The sequence below is a fragment of the Brachyistius frenatus genome, unplaced genomic scaffold (genome assembly GCF_029030835.1).
Source record: "Brachyistius frenatus isolate BFR_SWC_R1_liver_20210118 unplaced genomic scaffold, ASM2903083v1 Contig_174, whole genome shotgun sequence".
In the NCBI taxonomy this organism is placed as follows: domain Eukaryota; kingdom Metazoa; phylum Chordata; class Actinopteri; family Embiotocidae; genus Brachyistius; species Brachyistius frenatus.
In genome coordinates this window covers 249539-271245 of record NW_027210773.1, presented here as the reverse complement: position 1 = coordinate 271245, position 21707 = coordinate 249539, and the positions used below count along the sequence as shown (strand labels likewise).

Genomic DNA, 21707 nt, shown 5'->3' with positions numbered 1-21707 from the left:
CGTTCACGTTCGGCAGGGCTGGTGTTGCGTTCTGGTACCGTAGGAAAAAAGCGTTCTAACAAATCTGAGTTACCAACGTTAACAGCTAAAGTGAAGAAAGACAACCAGCACAGATGTCGTTTTTATTATTTCCAGATGTCAGATACTGTTTTTAATATTCTCTGTAGAAAAACTTCACACGAATAATGTTGAATTTGTTTAAATGAAGCAAAAATAGTTCAAAACAAAATAAAAAAATGTTTTGTCAGATTGGGTGGCAGTTAAAGTTTATCATCATAACACAACTACCGTTCCCAGTTATTCTGGTGTAACTTCTGCTGTCATAGTTTCACTAAACTTGGTTTCTTGGTTGTTTGTATATAATATATATAGATATATACTGTACTGTATATACTGTGCATTTTATATTTATATTTTTACTACTATTTTATTGCTTTCCTATTATTCTATTATTATCTTATTGCTTCCTGTATGCTGCTGTAGCAAAAAAATGTCCCCTCGGGGATTAATAAAGTAACTACCTAACCTAACCTAACCTAACCTAACCTAACCTAACCTACCTAACCTAAACTAACCTAAACTAACCCTAACCTAACCTAACCTAGCCCTAACCTAACCCTAACCTAACCTAACCTAACCTACCTAACCTAAACTAACCCTAACCTAACCTAACCCTAGCCTAACACTAACCTAACCTAACCTACCTAACCTAAACTAACCCTAACCTAACCTAAACTAACCATAACCTAACCTAACCTAACCTAAACTAACCTAAACTAACCCTAACCTAACCTAACCTAGCCCTAACCTAGCCCTAACCTAACCTAACCTAACCTAACCTAACCTAACCTAACCTAACACTAACCTAACCTAACCTAACCTAACCTAAATGGCTCTGACGTGCGGGCGTTTTCAACCAATGGGCTCGTGGGTTAGTACCATTTTAACCGAGGCGCCTTTGAACGCAGCTTGGCTTCGGGTCATAACAGAGCGGACACATGCGCAGTCGGTGGAAATCTTATGAAACAAACGAGTGCAGCGGCTGAAAGCAGGCTGAAGGGGGGAGAACTCAGACCGAGGCTACCGACACCGACACCGGCACCGGCACCCTCCCGCTCCCTAAAGAAACCCGAAGGGAGGAAATGCTTCTATCTTTGGGCTTCACATAGATATCACCAGCGGGAGCCAGCACGAGGTAAGACGGCTGTTCGTGGCACCTTTTTGCGGGTTTTGTTTTCAACGTGAAGCGGCTGTACTTCAACAAACAGCGCCACCACCTTACATAAGTAAAGCTCTGTGACCCGGTTTCCCTCGACATGGATTTTGTTTCCTCGCCGAAGAGTTGAACTTTAGCTCAACTATACGTTGTGCTCGGATTCGTACTCGCCACCGTGACATGTTGGGCAGCTGCTCATTTCTACTGTTAAAGTATATGAAATCCGAGCGATGTTCATGCGAAGCTTTAACATCAGCCCTCCGTTCATTCTGGACATTGTGACCTAATTTCCATCTGGAGAAGTCAGCAGGGCCATCGCTGAGACTTCACACTGAGGATTTAGTTGCAATTTTAAAATGCCCTTTTTTTAAATTCTATTGTGCTTAATTGTAAAGTGTACAGTTGAATAAACTTTATTTAATATTGTAATCTGTGGTTAAAATCACATGAAAAATAGATGTTTTGGATGAGACCTGGTGGACTTTTAATTTAATATAATGCCTTTTGAGGTCACATTGTGCAAGCCTTTTACAATAAAACACAAGTTTATATCAAAATAATACATCATTTTATTAAATAACTGACATTATGGTGTGTGAAATGCTGTTAGTTTTGCCATTGTCCTATTTACAGCAGGACTGTAAGCCTCCTCTCGTTTTATTCTAACCCTCCATCTTCACCCAGCTGCTGCCATGTCACCTCTGCTCCTTTTCTCCAGCCCACATTTCATAATTTCAGTTCAGTTAAAAAACGCTGTTGGAGAGTGGAGTTGTTTCTTTTTTGTGAATTGCACATTCGAGTGTTCCTCCATGCAAGAGGCTCCCCTCTCAAATCTGGGCAACCGGCTGTTGGGTGGCGTGTTACTGTGCCAGAGAGACTTGTGGATGTCAGACTGTTAATAATCAGAGGAATGAGGCAGAAAACGTGATTTATCGTGTTTTCTATTTCTGACTAATGTTTATTTCCTGCGTATTTATCATCAATGCAACATGTAGTCGCAGATTCAGGGAACAAACGGAACTTTTCAGCTCTTCCAAGTGTTCTGTTTTTTGTTTTATTGTTAAAGAATAATAATAATTAATCTGTGCCGCTGTATTTGAAATAGCCCCCCCCCCCCCCAGCATGGCTTGAACCTGATTGGACGAGACTCCCCGGTCCCTCTAAGAAATTATACAATCTTGTGGTTGTAAATAATTAATGCAAATTCAACCATTTGTATTCCTGCAATTTCTCGGCTGTAACGTTCCTCAGCAGAAGCTCTGCTGGAGGTTTTCCAGCACGAAATACGACTTTCCAAACAAAACGTTGCTTCATCAACAATAACTCCTCATTTACAGTCAGAGAGGCTCTTCAACCTCTCCTCATCAAAACAAACCTCAAAAACAGAATAAATATTTTCTTATCTTGAGAATTAAGCTCCTAAAAATGACATTTTATTCACTTCAGATGTAAAAGATGTACCGTATGCATTAAATTAATAGGATTTAAAAGCATTTAAAACTTTTTTTTTTTTACAGAAGATGTAGCCTGTTTATTTTATATCAAAGTCACAGATTTTGTTTGTTTTGTAAAACTACGCTTCCTTTGACTCGAGAATATTTTGTAACTTTAAACCCAAGTTCAAAAAATAAAAAACAACTTTTAGAATTACAATATTTTAAGCTATTTTTTTTGCGCTCTGCTGCAAATGATTCCAATGACTCTTTATTAGGTAGTAATAAAGTACATTTTTTGAAATTTGCAATTGTTGAAAATTCCAGAAATTTTACTGCAAAAAATGTGTACAAAACTGTGAATTGCGTTGCGATTTCTGAGGGAAGCAGTTGGACTGAAGCCCGTAACTGTGATTTATAAGAGTGACCCGGTTTCACTGCAGCAAACCTCATGAAATATCTGTACTTTTCAACTTAAGTCGGTTAATTAACAGATTTATTAAGGATGGACAGAATCTCGCTGGTGGTTCAGTTCGTACAAAATCAGCAGGTAAACATCGTCAACAACAACATTGATTTAAAATCCTAAAGATGCCAAAACTTGATTTAAAATCGAAGAGATTCCAAATATGTGTTGCTGAATATCGGAGAAATGGACTTAAAATCCAGTTCTGTACGTGACTTTTGATTTTGCCGGGACGTCCTGTGAATGAAGCGAACTCCGTGCTCTCTGTTTGAATCCATTACTTCAGCTTTAAAGTGATAGAGTCTCACTTTGCACTTTCATCCCCATAAAGACAAGTGAATGTGCATTGAAAATGAATCCTGCATTAATGAACACCTGTCGGGCACCAAGTGGCAGTAAAAGTTTATGAATCTGAGAGTCAGCTGTTGGATGTTTAAACGGGTTTGTTGCTCGACTACAGTCCAGTCTGCTCCCTCCGCTCACTAATCCAATCGCTTTGAATCACGCATGCAGGTTGATTTGTTGGCACTCTGGCATGTTTGCAAAGTCTTATTTGACTTGTGCAATATCAATATTTTCAATTCTCTGCAATAGTAATCATATTTTAGTCGCTTATTAATATATTTATTTTAGAGGCTGTTTTCTCTGTGGTTAATAGTCGTATGTACCAAAGAGGAGAAGCACTCCTAATGTTCTTGTATGCAGATCTTACAATAACAATAAAGGCTTCCTGATTTGGATTATTTCTTGGATTACAAACCAAAATGTTGGTGCCAGTTAAACTTCTGCTGAGATTGAAAGTAAAAACTTAACGCTCGCCCAAAACAAGAAACGGCCATAAAAATCCCTCCGCAGCCACAATATGTTTGTATTTAATACAAAAGCATCGTCAGATTTTCTTTGTTTGGATCATTTAATGGGTTTTTAGCATTTTTACAATCCAGCTGAAAGACAGGAAGGACAGGAAGGACTGGAAGGACAGAAAGGACAGGAAGGACAGGAAGGACGGATAGGAGCCGGCTGACATGCAACAAAAAGGTCGGAGGCCGGATTCGAACCGGCGTCATTGTACGTCTCTGGTTAAACACGAGCCACCGCAACACCTTTCTTTATTTCTTTGATCTAATTAATGCGCAAGGAGACATTTCCAACTTTAATCTGTCCAACAGTGCAAAAAAACAAAACAAATAATCAATGTATAATGATAGAAAACTTAAAGTTAGCATTTCACAATGTTTGCAGAAATGGAGTTTCAGCTCGCTGAGTTTCTTTCCACAACCCAACACCCTAAAAATCTTCCTGCCTATAATAGAAACTCTGTTCTATTCTGGGCTGCGTCCTACACCGCCGGCAACTGATCCAACGCGGCCGCCTCCGTCCTCTCCCCAGCTGGGAGACGTTCACTTTTGTTCTAAAACTAAATAAAAATAAAGGAACTGTCCATTCAGAAATGTCGTCTCTGTGATCAAAGAAAGTCCTCTCAGTCCCTGTTCGGTGAATCTTCCTCTTCTTCTTCCTCCTCAGTCAGAACAACATGGCCACAAATTCCATCCACTGGTTCCGGAAGGGCCTGCGTCTCCATGACAACCCAGCACTACGAGAGGCGATCCGGGGGGCGGGCACCGTGCGCTGCGTTTACTTCCTGGACCCGTGGTTCGCCGGCTCCTCCAACGTCGGCGTCAACAGGTGGAGGTGAGACAATTATTGTGCAAAAGTTGTGACCTGAAGATTGTTGAGAGATTAAGAGGACAGGAAAGATTTAAAGAAAAAAAGGAAAGAAAAATCCTACTTTTTTTTTGTATTGAAAGATCTTCAGCAGATGTAACCTCACATGCTCGCTATTTTTCTACCATTTTTTTTTTCTCAATTGTCATGAATTTATGAAACGTGAAGTGCTCCGATTTCCTTTTGTTCAGTAGTGATGGCAGATCAGCTGGAAGCTGCCAGTCATAAATAATCATAATATTATTTTTTTTAAAAGCTGACTGAGCTGCAGTTCTCCAACCCGCCACACGATGTCAGCATTTCTCTGCGTTGGGAAGCTTCATACTTGGAGACTGAAAGTGTTCAGTGGTGAAATGGAGAGAAGAGAATCAGACAGGAGGAATCATAGAAATCCTTTTATTCGTTTTATTTGTATTTGTTTGGACGACAAAAGAGTGTTGAAACGAAGACGTCTTGATTTAAGTGGATCTGAAACGGAGGATTCGGAGCCGTGACCTCCTCACGGCGTCCTTCTTGGTTTTAATCCCGTTGCAGAGGTCAGTCGGCAGGAAACCTCTGAGCTCAGCGGCTGGTTTAGAAGTAGGTTAGTGGAATAGGTGCAAACGCTGAGGACGAACTGTGTGTGTGTGTGTGTGTGTGTGTGTGTGTGTGTGTGTGTGTGTGTGTGTGTGTGTGTGTGTGTGTGTGTGTGTGTGTGTGTGTGTGTGTGTGTGTGTTTAGCATGCGAGACTCTCTGCAGGAGGTCGAGGTCGCTCCAGTGTTCATTGCTCACTGGCCCTGTTGTGTTTTTTTTACCAGGTGTTATTCTGAAGTCGTCCAGCTGATCTTGTCACTAAAAAAAAATATATATTGTAAACAGATCGATGGAAACACACATCAGCGCCGCTTCAACACGCGACAGATTCCACGGCGTTAATCTGAAGCTGAAGCGCTTTATTTCTTTTTTTGATCTGCGTGTTTTATTACGAAGACTTTGTGAAGCCAAAAGGCTTCAAAATCTGAATTTATTTATTATCAATAGTCTCTTAAAAATGTCACTGGAAAGACGTACATATTTTTCTACTAATAAAAGTTTTACTAGACAAGAATTAATTCCAATTAATTGCTGCCTTAAGTGAGATTTTTTTTGCACATTAACTCGTGAACTTGTGTGTAAAATTCATGATGTTTGAAGGACAGCAGCTGATGTCACATTTTCGATTTCGAAGTGTGCAGGAAAGTGCAGAGTCCCGGTTTTGTGGGCTGAAGGAGTTACGTAGAACAAAACGTAGAAAAAGCTGCGTCACAAGAGGAGATTCAAACAAGACCAATCAAACGGAGCAGAGACTTTTTAAGAACTGTTTATTCTAACATGTTTTTAGCCGTATTTAAAAGCTGAATTAGACCCAACAGGTGTCAACGGCACTAAAACCGGCGCCAGCTGCCGGGACACCTGCAGGTCCGTTCACAGCAGTCATCCTATTAGCTTTGTTTTTGGTACCTGAAACAGGGGATTTCAAATCTCTCGTCGGCCTGCTGTCTGGGATTAAAACAGTCCGTCCTGTGTTCCCCACGGGGAAAGAAATAACAAGCAAACTGGTTCTAATGTGTAAAAATAAGTCATCCAGCTGCACTTTTGAGCAAATAAAGAGAAGCAAACGGAAGAACTTACAAAACAAAAATCAAGTGTGTATTTAAAAATAAAGAAATTGAAAATTAAATATTATTATTATTATTATTATTATTACAATTTAGTTGGTTTTGTTCACAAAAACTTGTGGTTGCGAATCAAAAACGTTTGTGACCGAGTTGAGCAGGACTTAGTGGGCGGGGCCTACGTCCAAGGAGAAAACTAGAGTTTCTATTGGTGGGTCCTACCTGGATCCACACTGGGTTTTTTGCATGGAAAAGTCACATTATTATTATTATTCAGGATCTGGATCCATTTAATGTTAAAAGTCCCACTTCTGTACTTCACCAACTGCTAACGTGAGCGTAGCCACAGTCGCTAACGTACGTACAAAAAAAAGAGCTTTTATGATGCTGCAGCTTCTTTAATTTAACACCATAATTGCTGCAGCTTCGTTTTAGATTCGGTGCTTCTTCACTGGTTCACTTGGTTTTTACTAATTTCTACATTTTATTCACCAATTAATACACACAGGCAGGATTTTCCCAGCGTGGACAGGAAGCGTCGGCCGGCCGGTTTCTCTGAACCTCGTCCGGTCTCCTCCGTGTTTTAAAGCCTGTAAAGGTCCGAGATGATTAAAATAACTGGATGCGCTGAAATCAGAGCGATGGAGCTTCTGCTCTCTGAAAAACAGGGTCTGATCTTTATTGATAACCCCGACGGACGGGCTCAATGAACATAAACAAAACGCACTCAATGATTTGATTTGATTGTTTTCTTCATCTTCAGTTTCCTGAAGGAGACACGTGATTTAACTTATTTATCTAAGCTGTTATAAAAGTCACTTTAAACAAAGAGAATAGGGTTATTGTCCTCTCTGTCCCTGAGCTGCTGTGTTTCGGGAACATTTTCTACCCGTCTGTTGCATCATCAGATGTTTTTTCGGAGCCAAAACTCGCTGAATAAAAGGACAGAAATCAACATCGAGTTTTTAACGACTCAAATACAATTTCAATGTGTTAAATGGACAATTATTTTCCAATCCTGCGTTAGAATGATTAATAAAAAAAGAGCCACGGTGGTGACGATGACGCAGGAGAGCTGTGTGTGGAGGCTCGGAGTCGCCACGGCAACCAGTCAAAGGGAGAATAATCAGCTGTTTTTAAAGGTAAAATGTGAAATACTCTCTAAAGATGAAGGTCAGCGTGCCGGCGCATGAAACTGGTGGTTATGTTATCGTGACCTACTTGTGTGCAGGCTTCATCACACACACACACACACACACACACACACACACACACACACACACACACACACACACACACACACACACACACACACACACACACACACACACACACTCTCACTCACACAGATAACAGCACGTCATCCAGAACGATTGGAGCTCCTCCGATCGTGTTTTTTCCGGCTGAGGTGGAAGGAGAGCAGCCAAGAAAAGAAAAAGAACAACCGAGAGGATTTCTGGACCAACTGTTGATGACGATATGATTAAATGTGAAGAAGGACACGATCTGTTGCTTCCTATCGAACGCCGTTTCCATGGAGTTGCAGATTCTTCGTCTTTTTCTCTTCACGTTGAGGCCGATTGCGTCGTCAGTTCGGAGCCGTAGAAATAAACACGCAGAAACCCAAAACTTTATATAATAGGACAGTTTTCAAATTCACTTGAACACACGGGATGGGACACCAACATCATTCCCTAAATGTAAACAAATATTGTGATCACAGACTGCAAATAAAAGTGGACGTAGCTTCTAGGTCTGAGAAATGAGGCCTGAACTGTCTTCAGCTGCAATACCACCGAGTGCCACTAGAGGTTTTCTGTGTTGACTACTGTGCAAAAACATGCAGCTGTACACCACAAAACCAGCTGTTGTCATCGCTCCGTAAGTTAAAGCCACCTGGAAATGAAATGATGTGAATGATCCTCAAAAGAAAACGTTTTTCTGAGAATACAAAGCCAGTCGTTCACGTTCGGTTCTTTAACGGGAATTTAACCCTTAAATATGTCAGCTTTAAGACAAAATCATCCATAGTGTGCTTTAAAAAAAAATTGCTATCAATTTATTTTTTTCACAAAATAAAATGCCGCTTGGAAGATTTTCAAACTATATTATGTGATGTTTTATTTTGACTCGAGACAGGGTTTTTTTTTATTCTCGTGGTTCTCTGGCTTCATTTATGGGCTGCTGTCTGATTGGATGTTTTGTCTCGGTGAGTCCACCTCATAAAATACAACTTCTAATAATCATCCTTATTTATCAACAAGTCAAAAGCCCAAAATTTAAACTTAAACAGTTCAAAATAACCCCGAGTGGAGCCGCAGCGTGAAATGACCTCCTAAAGACCGGTGGAGGAGGGCAGTTATGAAAGCTTCTCTCACGGCGTGTGCGTGTGCGTGTGCGTGTGCGTGTGCGTGTTGGGAGCAGCTTTGGCTGTGAGCGATCGTCTCTCCGCCGGTTTGAACCAACGGGGTCAGGCCAACAATGAGCGCGACATCGTGTGTTCTGCTAATGATCAACAAACCGAAGCACTCGATTCGACTGGTGATGAAATCGGTGGCTGTTTAGAGGCCAAACACCCAAGTGGTGGGCGTGAAAGTACTTTTGTTTTTTGAGTTAATGCCCTTTTCTTTTTTTATTGATTAATGATTACGCAGGATGAAACATTTGATCTCTTTGTGCACCTTTTAGATGGATCAACAATTAAAACTTTTTTTTTTTAAACTGACATGGTTTTTGCTTGTATTCATTTAATCCATCCAGCATCTGCAGCCAGACTCCATTTAAAATATCAGCAATTTAAAACGCTTTTGATCTTATTTCAATTGTTATCGTCGCTCATTCGGTCATTCAGCTTTTAGAGTTAATTTCTAGTCGGAATCCTTCATTCGTCCTGCAGCACTGATGAATCTGACTTTCCACAAGTGAAGGAAACACACGCACACACACACACACACACACACACACACACACACACACACACACACACACACACACACACACACACACACACACACACACACACGTGTCATGACCAAACCAGTTTGGCAGCATCGGCAGGAAACTTCAATGTAAAACCAGGCAGCGTGCCATCAGATGTCAATCTGTCCTCCTTCATCGTTCTAAACAAAGTGCATAAAGCTGCAATACTACCGAGTGCCACTAGAGGTCAGCTCCAAAAAGCCTCCGGCTCCATAGACTTGAACTTTGTAGTTGACTCTCTATGCTGCTCTTTTCTCTCTCTGCTCTCCCCTCACTCGAACAGAGTCTGTCGGAGGTTTCTTCCTGTTAAACAGGTGTTGAATTCATGCGACAACAACTGTTTAAAAAATGAAAAATTACCTTCACTTTTATTTATTTCTCTTTCTATTTATGTTTTTACCTTTTTTTGGGGCTTTATGACTTTGGATAAATAATGAAATGTTTGGTCCCTCTTCAGGTTCCTCCTCCAGTGTCTGGAGGATCTGGACGCCAGCCTCCGCAAACTCAACTCGCGCCTTTTCGTCATCAGGGGTCAACCAGCCAACGTGTTCCCGCGGCTCTTTAAGGTCAGAAAAAACCCACATATTTAAACAAACACATCAAACAAATATCACAAAGAATTGGAAAACCTTTGCAGCTTTTTCCTTTTTTACATGAATTTAAATTGTGAATCTTCGGTCTTTCATTCCTATTTTTAAAATGTCACGTCAACGATGTTTTTTTCAGGAGTGGAAGATCTCTCGGCTGACCTTCGAGTACGACTCCGAGCCGTTCGGGAAGGAGAGAGACGCCGCCATCAAGAAGCTGGCCATGGAGGCGGGCGTGGAGGTCATCGTCAAGACGTCACACACCCTCTACGACCTGGACAAGTGAGGAACACACTCCGAAAATACACAAATAGTACAGATTCTTCTGAGTTAGTAATGTTTTCTATTGTGAAAAAAAAATCTTAACAATAGAAGCACAGATCAGAAAAAGGTTCATTTTTGTTGTTTGTAAAAGACTCCAAAAGTTTCCAAATCCGTCTTCCTCGTTGATCGTTTTAGGGATTAATTGCGATATTTTGCATTCACCCTGCAGAAATGGAAAAAAGTGCTTCCTGCACACTTTTCTAAATAACCAAGCAGCTTCAATGATCAAATTATCTTCTGCATATCTAAATAAACCTCTTTCCATCTGCTAGAAGATCACAGGGGCCTTTAAACACCTGCGTCTTTAGAAACCAAACGCTTCTATCTTGGCTCACACTTTGGACCTTAAACATCCCAGAAAATAACTGCTCTAAGGCCTGCAGCAGATCTCACAGCAGTGAACAGCGCCATCTTGAGTCCAAGAGAGGAACACGTTGTTCTTTGACAGAGCCAGAGCAGACACGAGAGACGGCTGTCAAAACTCTTTATTTATTCGTACGTCCCTATTTAATAATCATTTTTCCTCCGGTCTGCAGGTTTTAGAACTACTGATCGAAAAGTTTGTCTTTAAACATGAGAAAGTGATCTTTATTTTAAGAGGAGGAGATTTGCTTTCAGCCATATCTGATTTTAAGATGAGCAAAAGCAGAGCCTTAACCTTTGGCCTGCATTGGCCAACAGCTTTCAAGTTTATTCTCAAACCAGCTTTTGCGAGAAAGTGTTGCCTCACATTGATGACAGACGGCCTGCAGCGACCAGCTGATTCATCTGAGCCGTCCTCTCTCCAGGATCATCGAGCTGAACGGCGGACAGCCTCCTCTCACCTACAAGCGTTTCCAGACCCTCATCAGTCGGCTGGATCCTCCCGAGATGCCCGTGGAGACGCTGTCGGACTCGCTGATGGGTCGCTGCGTCACGCCCGTCTCCGAGGACCACGGAGACAAGTACGGGGTCCCGTCCCTGGAGGAGCTGGGTGAGAAAACAAACACGCACACACTTTATACCTTCGAGAAGGGCACACCTGGATGAGATGAGGAAAAAACAACGTAGTGGCTCCAAAGCAACAACAGCGAGAAAGAAAAAGTAGAAATGTAAAAATAAAATACCCTAAAAAAAAAGTATTAAAAAGTTCAATACATTTTGAAGAAATATGGTGAAAAATGCCACACAAAAAAAAAAACAGTAGTTTTGTTTAAAAAAATCTTAAAATCCTGAAAACACGACGAGGGACTTGGGTCAAATTTGGCAAAACCATTCACTTGATACCAAGAATAAACTGATTCACGTTTGGAAGTCAAAGGTCAAGGTCACTTTGAGATATATATATAATATATAATATATATATATATAAATAATATATAGACTCATAATTAGTTCTAGTTTCAGGAGAAACTGAACGCATTAACTGCAAGTCTGTCTATTTAAAGCTGGTCTAAACTCTCCCTATTGGATTAAACGTGGCCGCTTCTTTGAGCTCCATCCACACGTTTGGTTTCCATTCACAGGATAAAGTCTCCATTCATACCCTTAACTGCACCTCAGCCATCTGCCGCTTACAACCCGTGCAGCTCTTTCACTAACACCTGAAAAGTTCAAGGAGATCAAAGCTCTATTAGGATGTCGCTCCACATGTTTCCTCCTGTGCACGCTTCTATTTATGACATAAATTAACCAGACAGCATGTTGAAACTTCTGATCCTCTCGGTCAGGATGTGGAGTTTCCATTCACAGACGGCCGGCGGCCATTTACAGTCTTTGTGGTGCTCACGCCTGCTCACACCTTCTCACACCTTCTTACACCTTCTTACACCTTCTTATACCTGCTGACGCCTGCTCACGCCTGCTCACACCTTCTTACACCTTCTTAAACCTGCTCACACCTTCTCACACCTGCTCACACCTTCTTAAACCTGCTCACACCTTCTTAAACCTGCTCACACTTTCTTACACCTGCTCACACCGCCCTCAAAAGAAAGAGCGAGAAAGTTACATTACATAATACTGCAGACTGTGGGTGGGGAAGTTTTCCTGTTTCGCTGCTCCTCAAACAAAGACCGCCGCCCTGAGGCAGCTACAGATGAATGCTATTATGCCACTGTTATCCAAGTTTAATTGTTTTGTAAAGGTTTCAGTGACTTTGTTGGGTTTAAGAGCAGGTTGGGGAGCCGCCTGCTGATTTTTAAATCGGTGTTTATATGACCTAACTGAAGGATCGCTGACTCATCAAACGCACACCGATGACTTCATATTTAAAGCAGCTTTGTGATCCAGACGGATGGTTTTTTTCAGGCTTCGACACAGAGGGTCTGCCGACGGCCGTGTGGCCTGGAGGGGAGACCGAGGCTCTGACCAGGATAGAGCGCCACCTGGAGAGAAAGGTCAGCGCTGCACCTCTGCTTTTTAGCAGCTCCCTGCATGGCCAGGAGTTCATTCATTTATTTATTTTAATACATTTTCTGGAATTTAATCACAAAATAATTTTAGTTTTGAGGTTTTTTGACTGAGAAAAACTGTAAAATATTTAAGTCTGTATTACCAAACTCATTTAAAATGATGTCACTGCTGCTTTTACACTATTTTAACTGGATTTTTGAATTTATTTATCTTTTTCCTTATTATTAATTACTCCGAATATTATTTTTGTTTTATTGCTTATTTTTTCTTTAATAGATTAAATGCTTCAAGTTTAGATTTCTATTTCATGTTTTGCAGCACTTTAGTCTACTTTTGTTGTCAATCAAATGACACCTGACATTTAATAAAAAATGACATTATTGGGAAAATAATCAGCTCATCTGAGTGTTGAATGTTGTAAAATGACTCGTCCTGTTTCTCTGGTCTGTGTTTCCTCGTCCAGGCTTGGGTGGCGAACTTCGAGCGTCCGAGGATGAACTCCAACTCGCTGCTGGCCAGCCCGACGGGCCTCAGCCCGTACCTGCGCTTCGGCTGCCTCTCCTGTCGCCTTTTCTACTTCAAGCTCACCGACCTCTACCGAAAGGTCGGCGCTCGACTCCCCCGGCGTAGAGAGAAGCCACGAGTGTCACCGCCGCGGCGTAACGCGTCGGCCTAACGTCTCTCTGTTGGTCTCCAGGTGAAGAAGAACAGCTCTCCGCCGCTCTCCCTGTACGGCCAGCTGCTGTGGCGCGAGTTCTTCTACACGGCGGCGACCAACAACCCGCGCTTCGACAAGATGGAGGGGAACCCCATCTGCGTCCGCATCCCCTGGGACAAGAACCCCGAGGCCCTCGCCAAGTGGGCCGAGGCCAAGACGGGCTTTCCCTGGATCGACGCCATCATGACTCAGCTGAGGCAGGAGGGCTGGATCCACCACCTGGCCCGGCACGCCGTGGCCTGCTTCCTCACCAGGGGCGACCTGTGGATCAGCTGGGAGGAAGGCATGAAGGTGAGGAGGCGGGAGGAGGCGGGAAGTCTCGGAACTTAATTTAATCTCGTAGAGGAAGTTTATTCTCCTTGATTCAGCTGTAGTGAAAGGATTTTAAAATAATGCGTGCGGTACGTAAAGATTTGTCCGTTTCACTTTGAAGCTTCAAAATCATCGTCTTTAAGAAACGACTTTTAAGAACAGTTTCCGTGTGTCCTGCAGGTGTTCGAGGAGCTGCTGCTGGACGCCGACTGGAGCGTGAACGCAGGCAGCTGGATGTGGTTGTCCTGCAGCTCCTTCTTCCAGCAGTTCTTCCACTGCTACTGTCCCGTGGGCTTCGGCCGGCGCACCGACCCCAACGGGGACTTCATCAGGTGGGTAACCGGTCCTGCCATCGCCCCCCAGTGGTGAAACAGAACAAACACCCTTCCCTCCTCTCACTTCCTTTTTTTTTTTTTTTTCCTGTTCAAACTTTTAAATATATAACTTTAAATATTTTCACATGTTTGAACTACTGTAGGATATTGGAGTATTTATTTATTTAAATTTTTTCCTAACACCCTTTTGTGTCCCCGCGTCGCTCCCTGATTTCCCTCCCCGACCTTCCACCTCTTGTTGACCCAACCAGCGCGTCTAAATCTCCCTTTTGCTTCCAGACGATACCTACCTGTCCTCCGAGGTTTTCCCGCCAAGTACATCTACGACCCGTGGAACGCCCCCGAGTCCGTGCAGGCGGCCGCCAAGTGCATCATCGGCGTCCACTACCCGAAGCCCATGGTGCACCACGCCGAGGCGAGCCGCCTCAACATCGAGAGGATGAAGCAGATCTACCAGCAACTGAGCCGGTACCGGGGACTGGGTAAGAGATCAGGACTTTAAATCCAGCCAGACTCCAAACTAAATAATCATTCCTCTCCATACATTTCAAAATAAACATGTGTTTGTGTGTCTCAGGCCTGCTGGCGTCGGTGCCGTCCACCAACGGGAACGGGAACGGAGGAATGATGGCCTACTCTCCTGGAGAGCAGCAGCCAGGGACCAACAACAACAACTCACATTGTAGGTCCATTTTAAAAACAATGAGAGACGGGTTTTTTTGAGTCGATGCCATCGTACGGAGACTTCGTGTCTGACACGTCTTCTTCTGTCTTCAGTGCCTGGACTGTCGGGGAGCTCCGTTGCGACGAGTAAAGGCAGCGGCAGCATCTTACTCAACTTCGACAGCAAGGAACAGACGAGGACCAGCAGAGTCGGACAGCAGCAGCAACGACTGCAACCGCTGCAGCAGCAACAACAACAACAACAACAACAACAGCAACAGCATGGTAAACCCCCACCTGACTCTTAAACAGTTGCTCTTAACTTCCTAGTTGGACCTTAACCTGCGTGAAGAGATAAATGAGCTTTAGCATAACAAAGTGGAGGTAAACTTTAATCACTAACTTCAAAGTTGTCAGTCTCATTATATGTGATGTGCAGCATGTTTATTATCAAAGAAAGAGATTACGTATGGCTCATTATAAGGTATATGTTTAAAACAAGATTACATTAAAAAAACTCTAAAAATCCTCCACAAACATTTTTTACTCGCAACAATCACAAAAACACTCTGAAGGACTGACTTAACCGTACAAGTTTAAAGTGTGTTGCCGGTTTGTGCTGCAGGATACCACTCGGTGCCAGACGCCAGCCAGACCGTCACCAGCAGCAGACTCTACCACAAGTTCGCTGTGCCTCAACATCCAGGTAGGAAGCAGGCGGGAGCTCGTATCTTCCAAAGTCTAAATAAAGTCCTGAATTTTGTTTATTTGCTTATTTTGTAAAATGTCAGATGTAGAAATTCCTTCTTTTTTTTTTTTTTAAGTAATAATGGTGCCACAAAGAGGATTCATCCAACCAAACTTTACTTTAATCATCCCGTTACTCTCATAATGATTTTTTTTTTGCACGTTCAGGACTCCTCTTGCACACCAGAGGCGGCATCACTACAGGAAAGCGTGAGCGCGAGTCGGAACGTGACGGTTCGGGGGAAGAGGACCCGGCGTCCTGCTCCGTGCACAAGATGCAGAGGCAGAGTGCCGAGGTCAGTCTTCGTCTCATCACGCCACACCGGGTCTGAACTTCTGCTGACGCGTCACCGTTACGGCTCAGACAACATTAAGACCTCACTTAAGAGATGATATATGAACAGCGATATGTGAGATTTCCTGCTCCTGGAGCTACCAGGATGACACACAGAGATCAGAGGACACAAACACAGCAGAGGTTTAAGCTCCGCCCACAGTGAGACACAGAGATCAGAGGACACAAGCACAAGCAGAAAACAAACATCTGCTGGTATATTTGGTACACAACATAAATACAATATATTCATCTGGACCGCAACAGCAGAGGGCGGAGCTAAAAAGAGTTGGAGAACTTAAACACTTAAACCCCCCTTTAAATTGAAAACGTAAAGAATTGCATACAGAAAAAAAATCATGCATATGCTCTAGATTTTAAGCTGTTGTGATACAAATGTGTGTGTTGAGCATCAGTTTGTTCTTGCTCACATAAAAGAAGCTGATTCAGCTGGTTTGGGTGAAGCTCAGCTATGTGAATAAATGTTACTGAACATGAGGAGCAAATAAAAAAAAAAGGTTAGAGACCTTTTGGTATAAATACACATGATGCCACTGAGTGACACTCAGCAAGTTATTATGGTGTGTGTGTGTGTGTGTGTGTGTGTGTGTGTGTGTGTGTGTGTGTGTGTGTGTGTGTGTGTGTGTGTGTGTGTGTGTGTGTGTGTGTGTGTGTGTGTGTGTGTGTTTGCGCTCCCATAGAAACTAGTTGAGGTGTAAATGTTTTGCTGCCGCTGGTGTAACTTTCCCTTTAACACTCAATGAATTTTAAATGTCATCGTTGATGTCAGCGACTTGTAATTCTTCCAAAACATCACGTTACAGCCGGACAGACCAAACAGAGACAAATGTTATTTGTTTTTTCAGACAACCGTCGACGACACGATAGCACAACAAACACAGACTGTTGTGGTTATTTTAAACTTTATAAAGTCAATAGTTTTTATCATCATGCAGACAGCAGAGGGAGTCATCTATGTAAATGTCAACAATAAAAGATACAAAGCAGATGTTTGAATTCAGGACACCTGACTGTGCAAACAATGGAAACTATGAACGGAGGAGAGGAGTTACATCCATCACCTCTCTGAATGTTTCTCCAATTTACTCCCAGCTGTTCGTGCTAATTTAATTATATATTTCCTTGATGTAACCTACATGTTTGTTTGCATGTAGAGTTCGGAGGTGAGATCCAATCACAGGTGGTCACTCAAGACCACAGACTGTTTCTAAAAGAGTTCGTAGCTTCAGGTCTGTAAAATGGTTCTGATCCAGAAGTGTCTTCAGCTGCAGTACCAGCGAGAGCCACTAGAGGTCGGCTCCAAAAAGCCTCCGGCTCCATAGACTCCCATTCAACTTCTCTCATCAAATCCAAAGTGAATAAAATGTGTCCATCAGTTATCTCGGTGTTGTTAGCTAAAGTCACTCCTTCTTCTTAGTTTTCTGGAGGTCCATCTGAAAATAATCCCTCATTCATTAGAAAAGAAGATTCAAGAAGACCTGTTTTTGGGGGCGTGTCTGTTTGATTGACAGGCCTGTGGTGCAGTCAGGTTACAGCTATCGGTGGGCGGGACGTAGTATCGTCAGGTTTCCGATCAGATCGGTCAGATCCACCGCTGGCTCCTCCCCCAGCTCGTCCAAATATGGTCACTTCCTGCTCCGAACTAGCAAAGATGGTGACGGACAGAATCTGAACTGGAGGATTCATAACTTTCACAAACCAACGATGACATCACTGATGGTCTCTTATTGATAACATCAGTTGGAAACATCTTCCTCTGTTAACTTACCGTGTCTTTGTTGTCGTCTTCCCTGCAGAACACCTAGGGCGAGCGGAGATGAGGCTGTCCAACTCCCCGTTAGTCACCACCCGGCCAGCCAAGAGAGAGAAAAAAAACACCGATGACGCCTCCGACTCGGAGCGTCTAAACATGCTCCAACTCTGCAGTCACAAACGTCCCCGAGGGGCAAACACAGAGGTGAAAATGGGATTAATTTTTTGGGCTCCTGACAGTTTCCAGAAGGGCTTCAAACATCAGTCAGATGACCTCCGACCTCTCGCAGACATTCGGGGTTTTCGAGCTTAAAGGAACGTGCGAAGAAACAAAACGCCTCAAATTATTTATACAAACTATAAAACAAACAAAAAAACGACATTATTGTCTTAAACTGCTGCCACCAGCCCGTATTTATTGTACCGATACAGAAGCAGCTACAAACGTAAGAAATTCAATATTTCGTGTTTTTTTTTAAAGCTGCAAATATACACCTGCATACAAACACCCTGTCGGAGAACTTGTTCTACTTTAACTCCAACCTGTCGTTTCTAGTAATATCGTATGTTGTCAAAACGCTTGTAAATAAGCCAAATTAGGTTTTCACCAGGATAGTTATCAAGAATCTGGGCATTCAGGATGAGGTTTAATGATCTGTTTGTAAGGCCCTGGAGGTCCTCCAGGAGTTTAGCCTCCTGAAAACGTCCTTAAAATGCGACTGATTCCAGCTGATTTCACAGGAACATCCGCCACCGTCACTTTGCTACGTATCGGCAGCTAAAATCTGTTCATATAAATGAACGGACCGGTTTCTCGGCCTCTGAAACGGGTTTACAGTGTGTTACTATAGATTAGCGCGAGCGGACATTTTTGTCGGGTCGCTCCTACTGTAAAATAAAAAAAGGACGTGTAATGATGTTCTTGTGTAGCTTACTGGCGTGACGTCATCAGAGGTCGACGTGCAGCGCGGACATTTTTTAGGTTTTGGTCATTTCGATCGCGTCGGTCAAACATGAGCAGGCTCTGTTTTGGAGAATGTCTTTTTTTTTGTCATCTGACCATCTTTACATTGAATTTCTAGTGTAGTTTAGCACTTTTACCGAGCACGTGTGATTTTATTTTATTTTGTTTCTTTCTGTTTAACCCTTCTGTGACATTTTTCGTGGTAATTTTTTGAGCACAGCTGGTTTTGGACTTCGCCCTTCAGAAGCCAGTCACATTTCCACCTCTCTGTTTCCCCTCTGCAGATCTACATCGATTAAACTTGTAGACTTTTCTTTTCTTTCTTTTTTTTTTTTTTTAAATGCTTCGGAGTCTTTGTGACATTCTGTGGCGTTTGGAAATTATAATTAATTTTTTTTTGCTGTACAACAACCAAAAACAACAATAACACACAAGCTGAGTGGTTGCAGGTGACCTGAGGGCGGTTGGTTTCAGTCTCCTTTCGAAAAGGTGTCACATTTTTCTAAGATTTCATATATTTAAAAAAAAAAAAAAAAAAAACCTGTAAAACTTACAAAACAAAAAGGAACGAAAGAAAAAAACGTGAAGTGAGTCGACACAATAAAAGATCCAAATGAGCCTAATTCTGTCAACAAAACAGAAACCAACATTCCTCAGAACTAATAATACCCTCCCGATGAAGGATTTCAACTACTGTACGAGGAGATCAACTTTATATATGTTTAAGTATATTTATGGCTGCTTGCGACATTTTACGACTTGGACATTTTTTTAAATGTGACCAAAAAAACCATCCACTGATGTAAGTGTGGCCGCGATTCGACCGATTTATTGATCTTAAACAAATGAAGGGTCGCAGAATGGCCCAAAAATGGCCGCCGGAGGATTGTGTAACGGCGCTGGAAAGATGAAGCTGGTGTCTTATTTAAGTACCGTCCACCCTCTACGATCACCTTCACTCCTTCTGAGAAGAATGCAGTCGACTTGAACCTGAGTATGTACGATTGGCCCTGTAAGATCCACCCAGCAGCTGATGTTAATACCCCCCAACACACACACACATGAAATATTGACATTTACATTGAACGTTCTCAAATCAAAATATACTTAACATAAATCCTGGGGGGAAAAAATCTAGAAATTGCACTAGTTGCATTATTTTTATCTGTATTTTTCATTACATGAAACTTTGTCAATGAAAGACAACACTTCCTGTTGTTTCACAATAAAAGCCCTTCGAAGGAGAGGTTGCCTCCTGAGAAGCTGAGGGTTTTTTATTGTGAAACGGACACAGGAAGTGTGTGGTTTCATTTGGGAGTAGATGATTTGATAACTATGGCACACGCGCACACACACACACACACACACACACACACACACACACACACACACACGGCCTTTGTAATGGTTAGACAGGAGAGTTTCCTGAAGTCTGCTTCAAGCCCCAACCTGCCACCTGAGTTTGGCGCCCCCTTTGTTCAAGCAGTGTAACTACATCCACTGTGATTTTATTTTATTTTATTTTTTTAAAACATCAGTCTCCAAATCGACTCCTGATTTGCGATCGACCATACGCTGTCGATTCTCTAAATCAAAAACACTTATCGAGTGAAAAAACAATTCGAGCTCGTCAAACCACCTTCACCAGAAAGAAAGCACTTTTACGCCCCCTGTTGGCGGTCGAAGAGTCGACGTTGGTAAAATCCTGCAGATTGGGGCTGCAGAGTTCTGTGTACAGTACTTGATATTTGTTCATCTGTGATCGTACTGCTCTCGGCTTCAGGAGTAACGTAGAGAGGGTGAGGAGGGGCGGGGGATGTATGAATCAAAAAAATAAAAAAGTATTGTAGTGTTTCTGTATTATACATCTGTGTGTTCTCAAAAAGGATCTGAACATTGTTAGTTTTCTTTTATTTATTTTTTTAGCTTTTATCACTGGAGAAAAAAAACAAACTGAACCAAGTTTTTATTCTCGTTTTGTTTTGTTTTGTTCTCACTTCTGTGACATGAAGGTGAAAACGGATGGCATCTATCATCTCTGTAATATTATGCTCTTTCGGTCTCTCTTGGCTTTTCTTGTGCTCGATCGAGTTCATGACAGGAAATTAAAATTGTTACGACTGGAAACCTTTCGTTGTGTCTCATTCATCAGCTCTGATGTCCAGTATACAGTGGGTACGGAAAGTATTCAGACCCCTTTAAATGTTTCACTCTTTGTTTCATTGCAGCCATTTGCTAAAATCAAAAAAGTTCATTTTATTTCTCATTAATGTACACTCAACACCCCATCTTGACAGAAAAAAACAGAAATGTAGAAATTTGTGCAAATTTATTAAAAAAGAAAACCTGAAATATCACATGGTCATAAGTATTCAGACCCTTTGCTCAGTATTGAGTAGAAGCACCCTTTTGAGCTCGTACAGCCAGGAGTCTTCTTGGGAATGATGCAACAAGCTTTCCACACCTGGATTTGGGGATCCTCTGCCATTCTTCCTTGCAGATCCTCTCCAGGTCCGTCAGGTTGGATGGTGAACGTTGGTGGACAGCCATTTTCAGGTCTCTCCAGAGATGCTCCATTGGGTTTAGGTCAGGGCTCTGGCTGGGCCGGTCAAGAATGGTCACAGAGTTGTTCCGAAGCCACTCCTTTGTTATTTTAGCTGTGTGCTTCGGGTCGTTGTCTTGTTGGAAGGTGAACCTTCGGCCCAGTCTGAGGTCCAGAGCACTCTGGAAGAGGTTTTCTTCCAGGATATCTCTGTACTTGGCCGCATTCATCTTTCCTTCAATTGCAACCGGTCGTCCTGTCCCTGCAGCTGAAAAACACCCCCATAGCATGATGCTGCCACCACCATGTTTCACTGTTGGGATTGTATTGGGCAGGTGATGAGCAGTGCCTGGTTTTCTTCACACATACCGCTTAGAATTAACGCCAAAAAGTTCAATCTTGGTCTCATCAGACCAGAGAATCTTATTTCTCATAGTCTGGGAGTCCTTCATGTGTTTTTTGTCAAACTCTATGCGGGCTTTCATATGTCTTGCACTGAGGAGAGGCTTCCGCCGGGCCACTCTGCCATAAAGCCCCGACTGGTGGAGGGCTGCAGTGAT

General features: G+C 42.5%; 1 protein-coding gene across 1 annotated transcript; it reads left to right on the top strand.

Annotated features, from left to right (window-relative positions):
* The first annotated feature begins 1024 nt into the window (after positions 1-1024).
* LOC138632095 (cryptochrome-1-like) lies at positions 1025-17756 on the top strand. Its single transcript, XM_069717386.1, has 15 exons — positions 1025-1195; positions 4640-4807; positions 9912-10020; positions 10181-10323; positions 11154-11338; positions 12655-12743; positions 13223-13363; positions 13457-13768; positions 13970-14121; positions 14404-14606; positions 14702-14806; positions 14902-15072; positions 15413-15493; positions 15703-15830; positions 17686-17756. The coding sequence occupies exons 2-15, from the start codon at positions 4650-4652 to the stop codon at positions 17692-17694; spliced, it is 1986 nt and encodes a 661-aa protein (XP_069573487.1). The 5' UTR covers positions 1025-1195; positions 4640-4649; the 3' UTR covers positions 17695-17756.
* Positions 17757-21707: the final 3951 nt, after the last annotated feature.

Excerpts from the sequence above, each read along its gene's own strand:
- LOC138632095 (XM_069717386.1), top strand. The coding sequence starts at position 4,650 with ATGGCCACAAATTCCATCCACTGGTTCCGGAAGGGCCTGCGTCTCCAT. Across the intron at positions 10,324-11,153 it reads ACCCTCTACGACCTGGACAA|GATCATCGAGCTGAACGGCG; the intron begins GTGAGGAACACA and ends TCCTCTCTCCAG. Across the intron at positions 14,607-14,701 it reads GAGCCGGTACCGGGGACTGG|GCCTGCTGGCGTCGGTGCCG; the intron begins GTAAGAGATCAG and ends TGTGTGTCTCAG.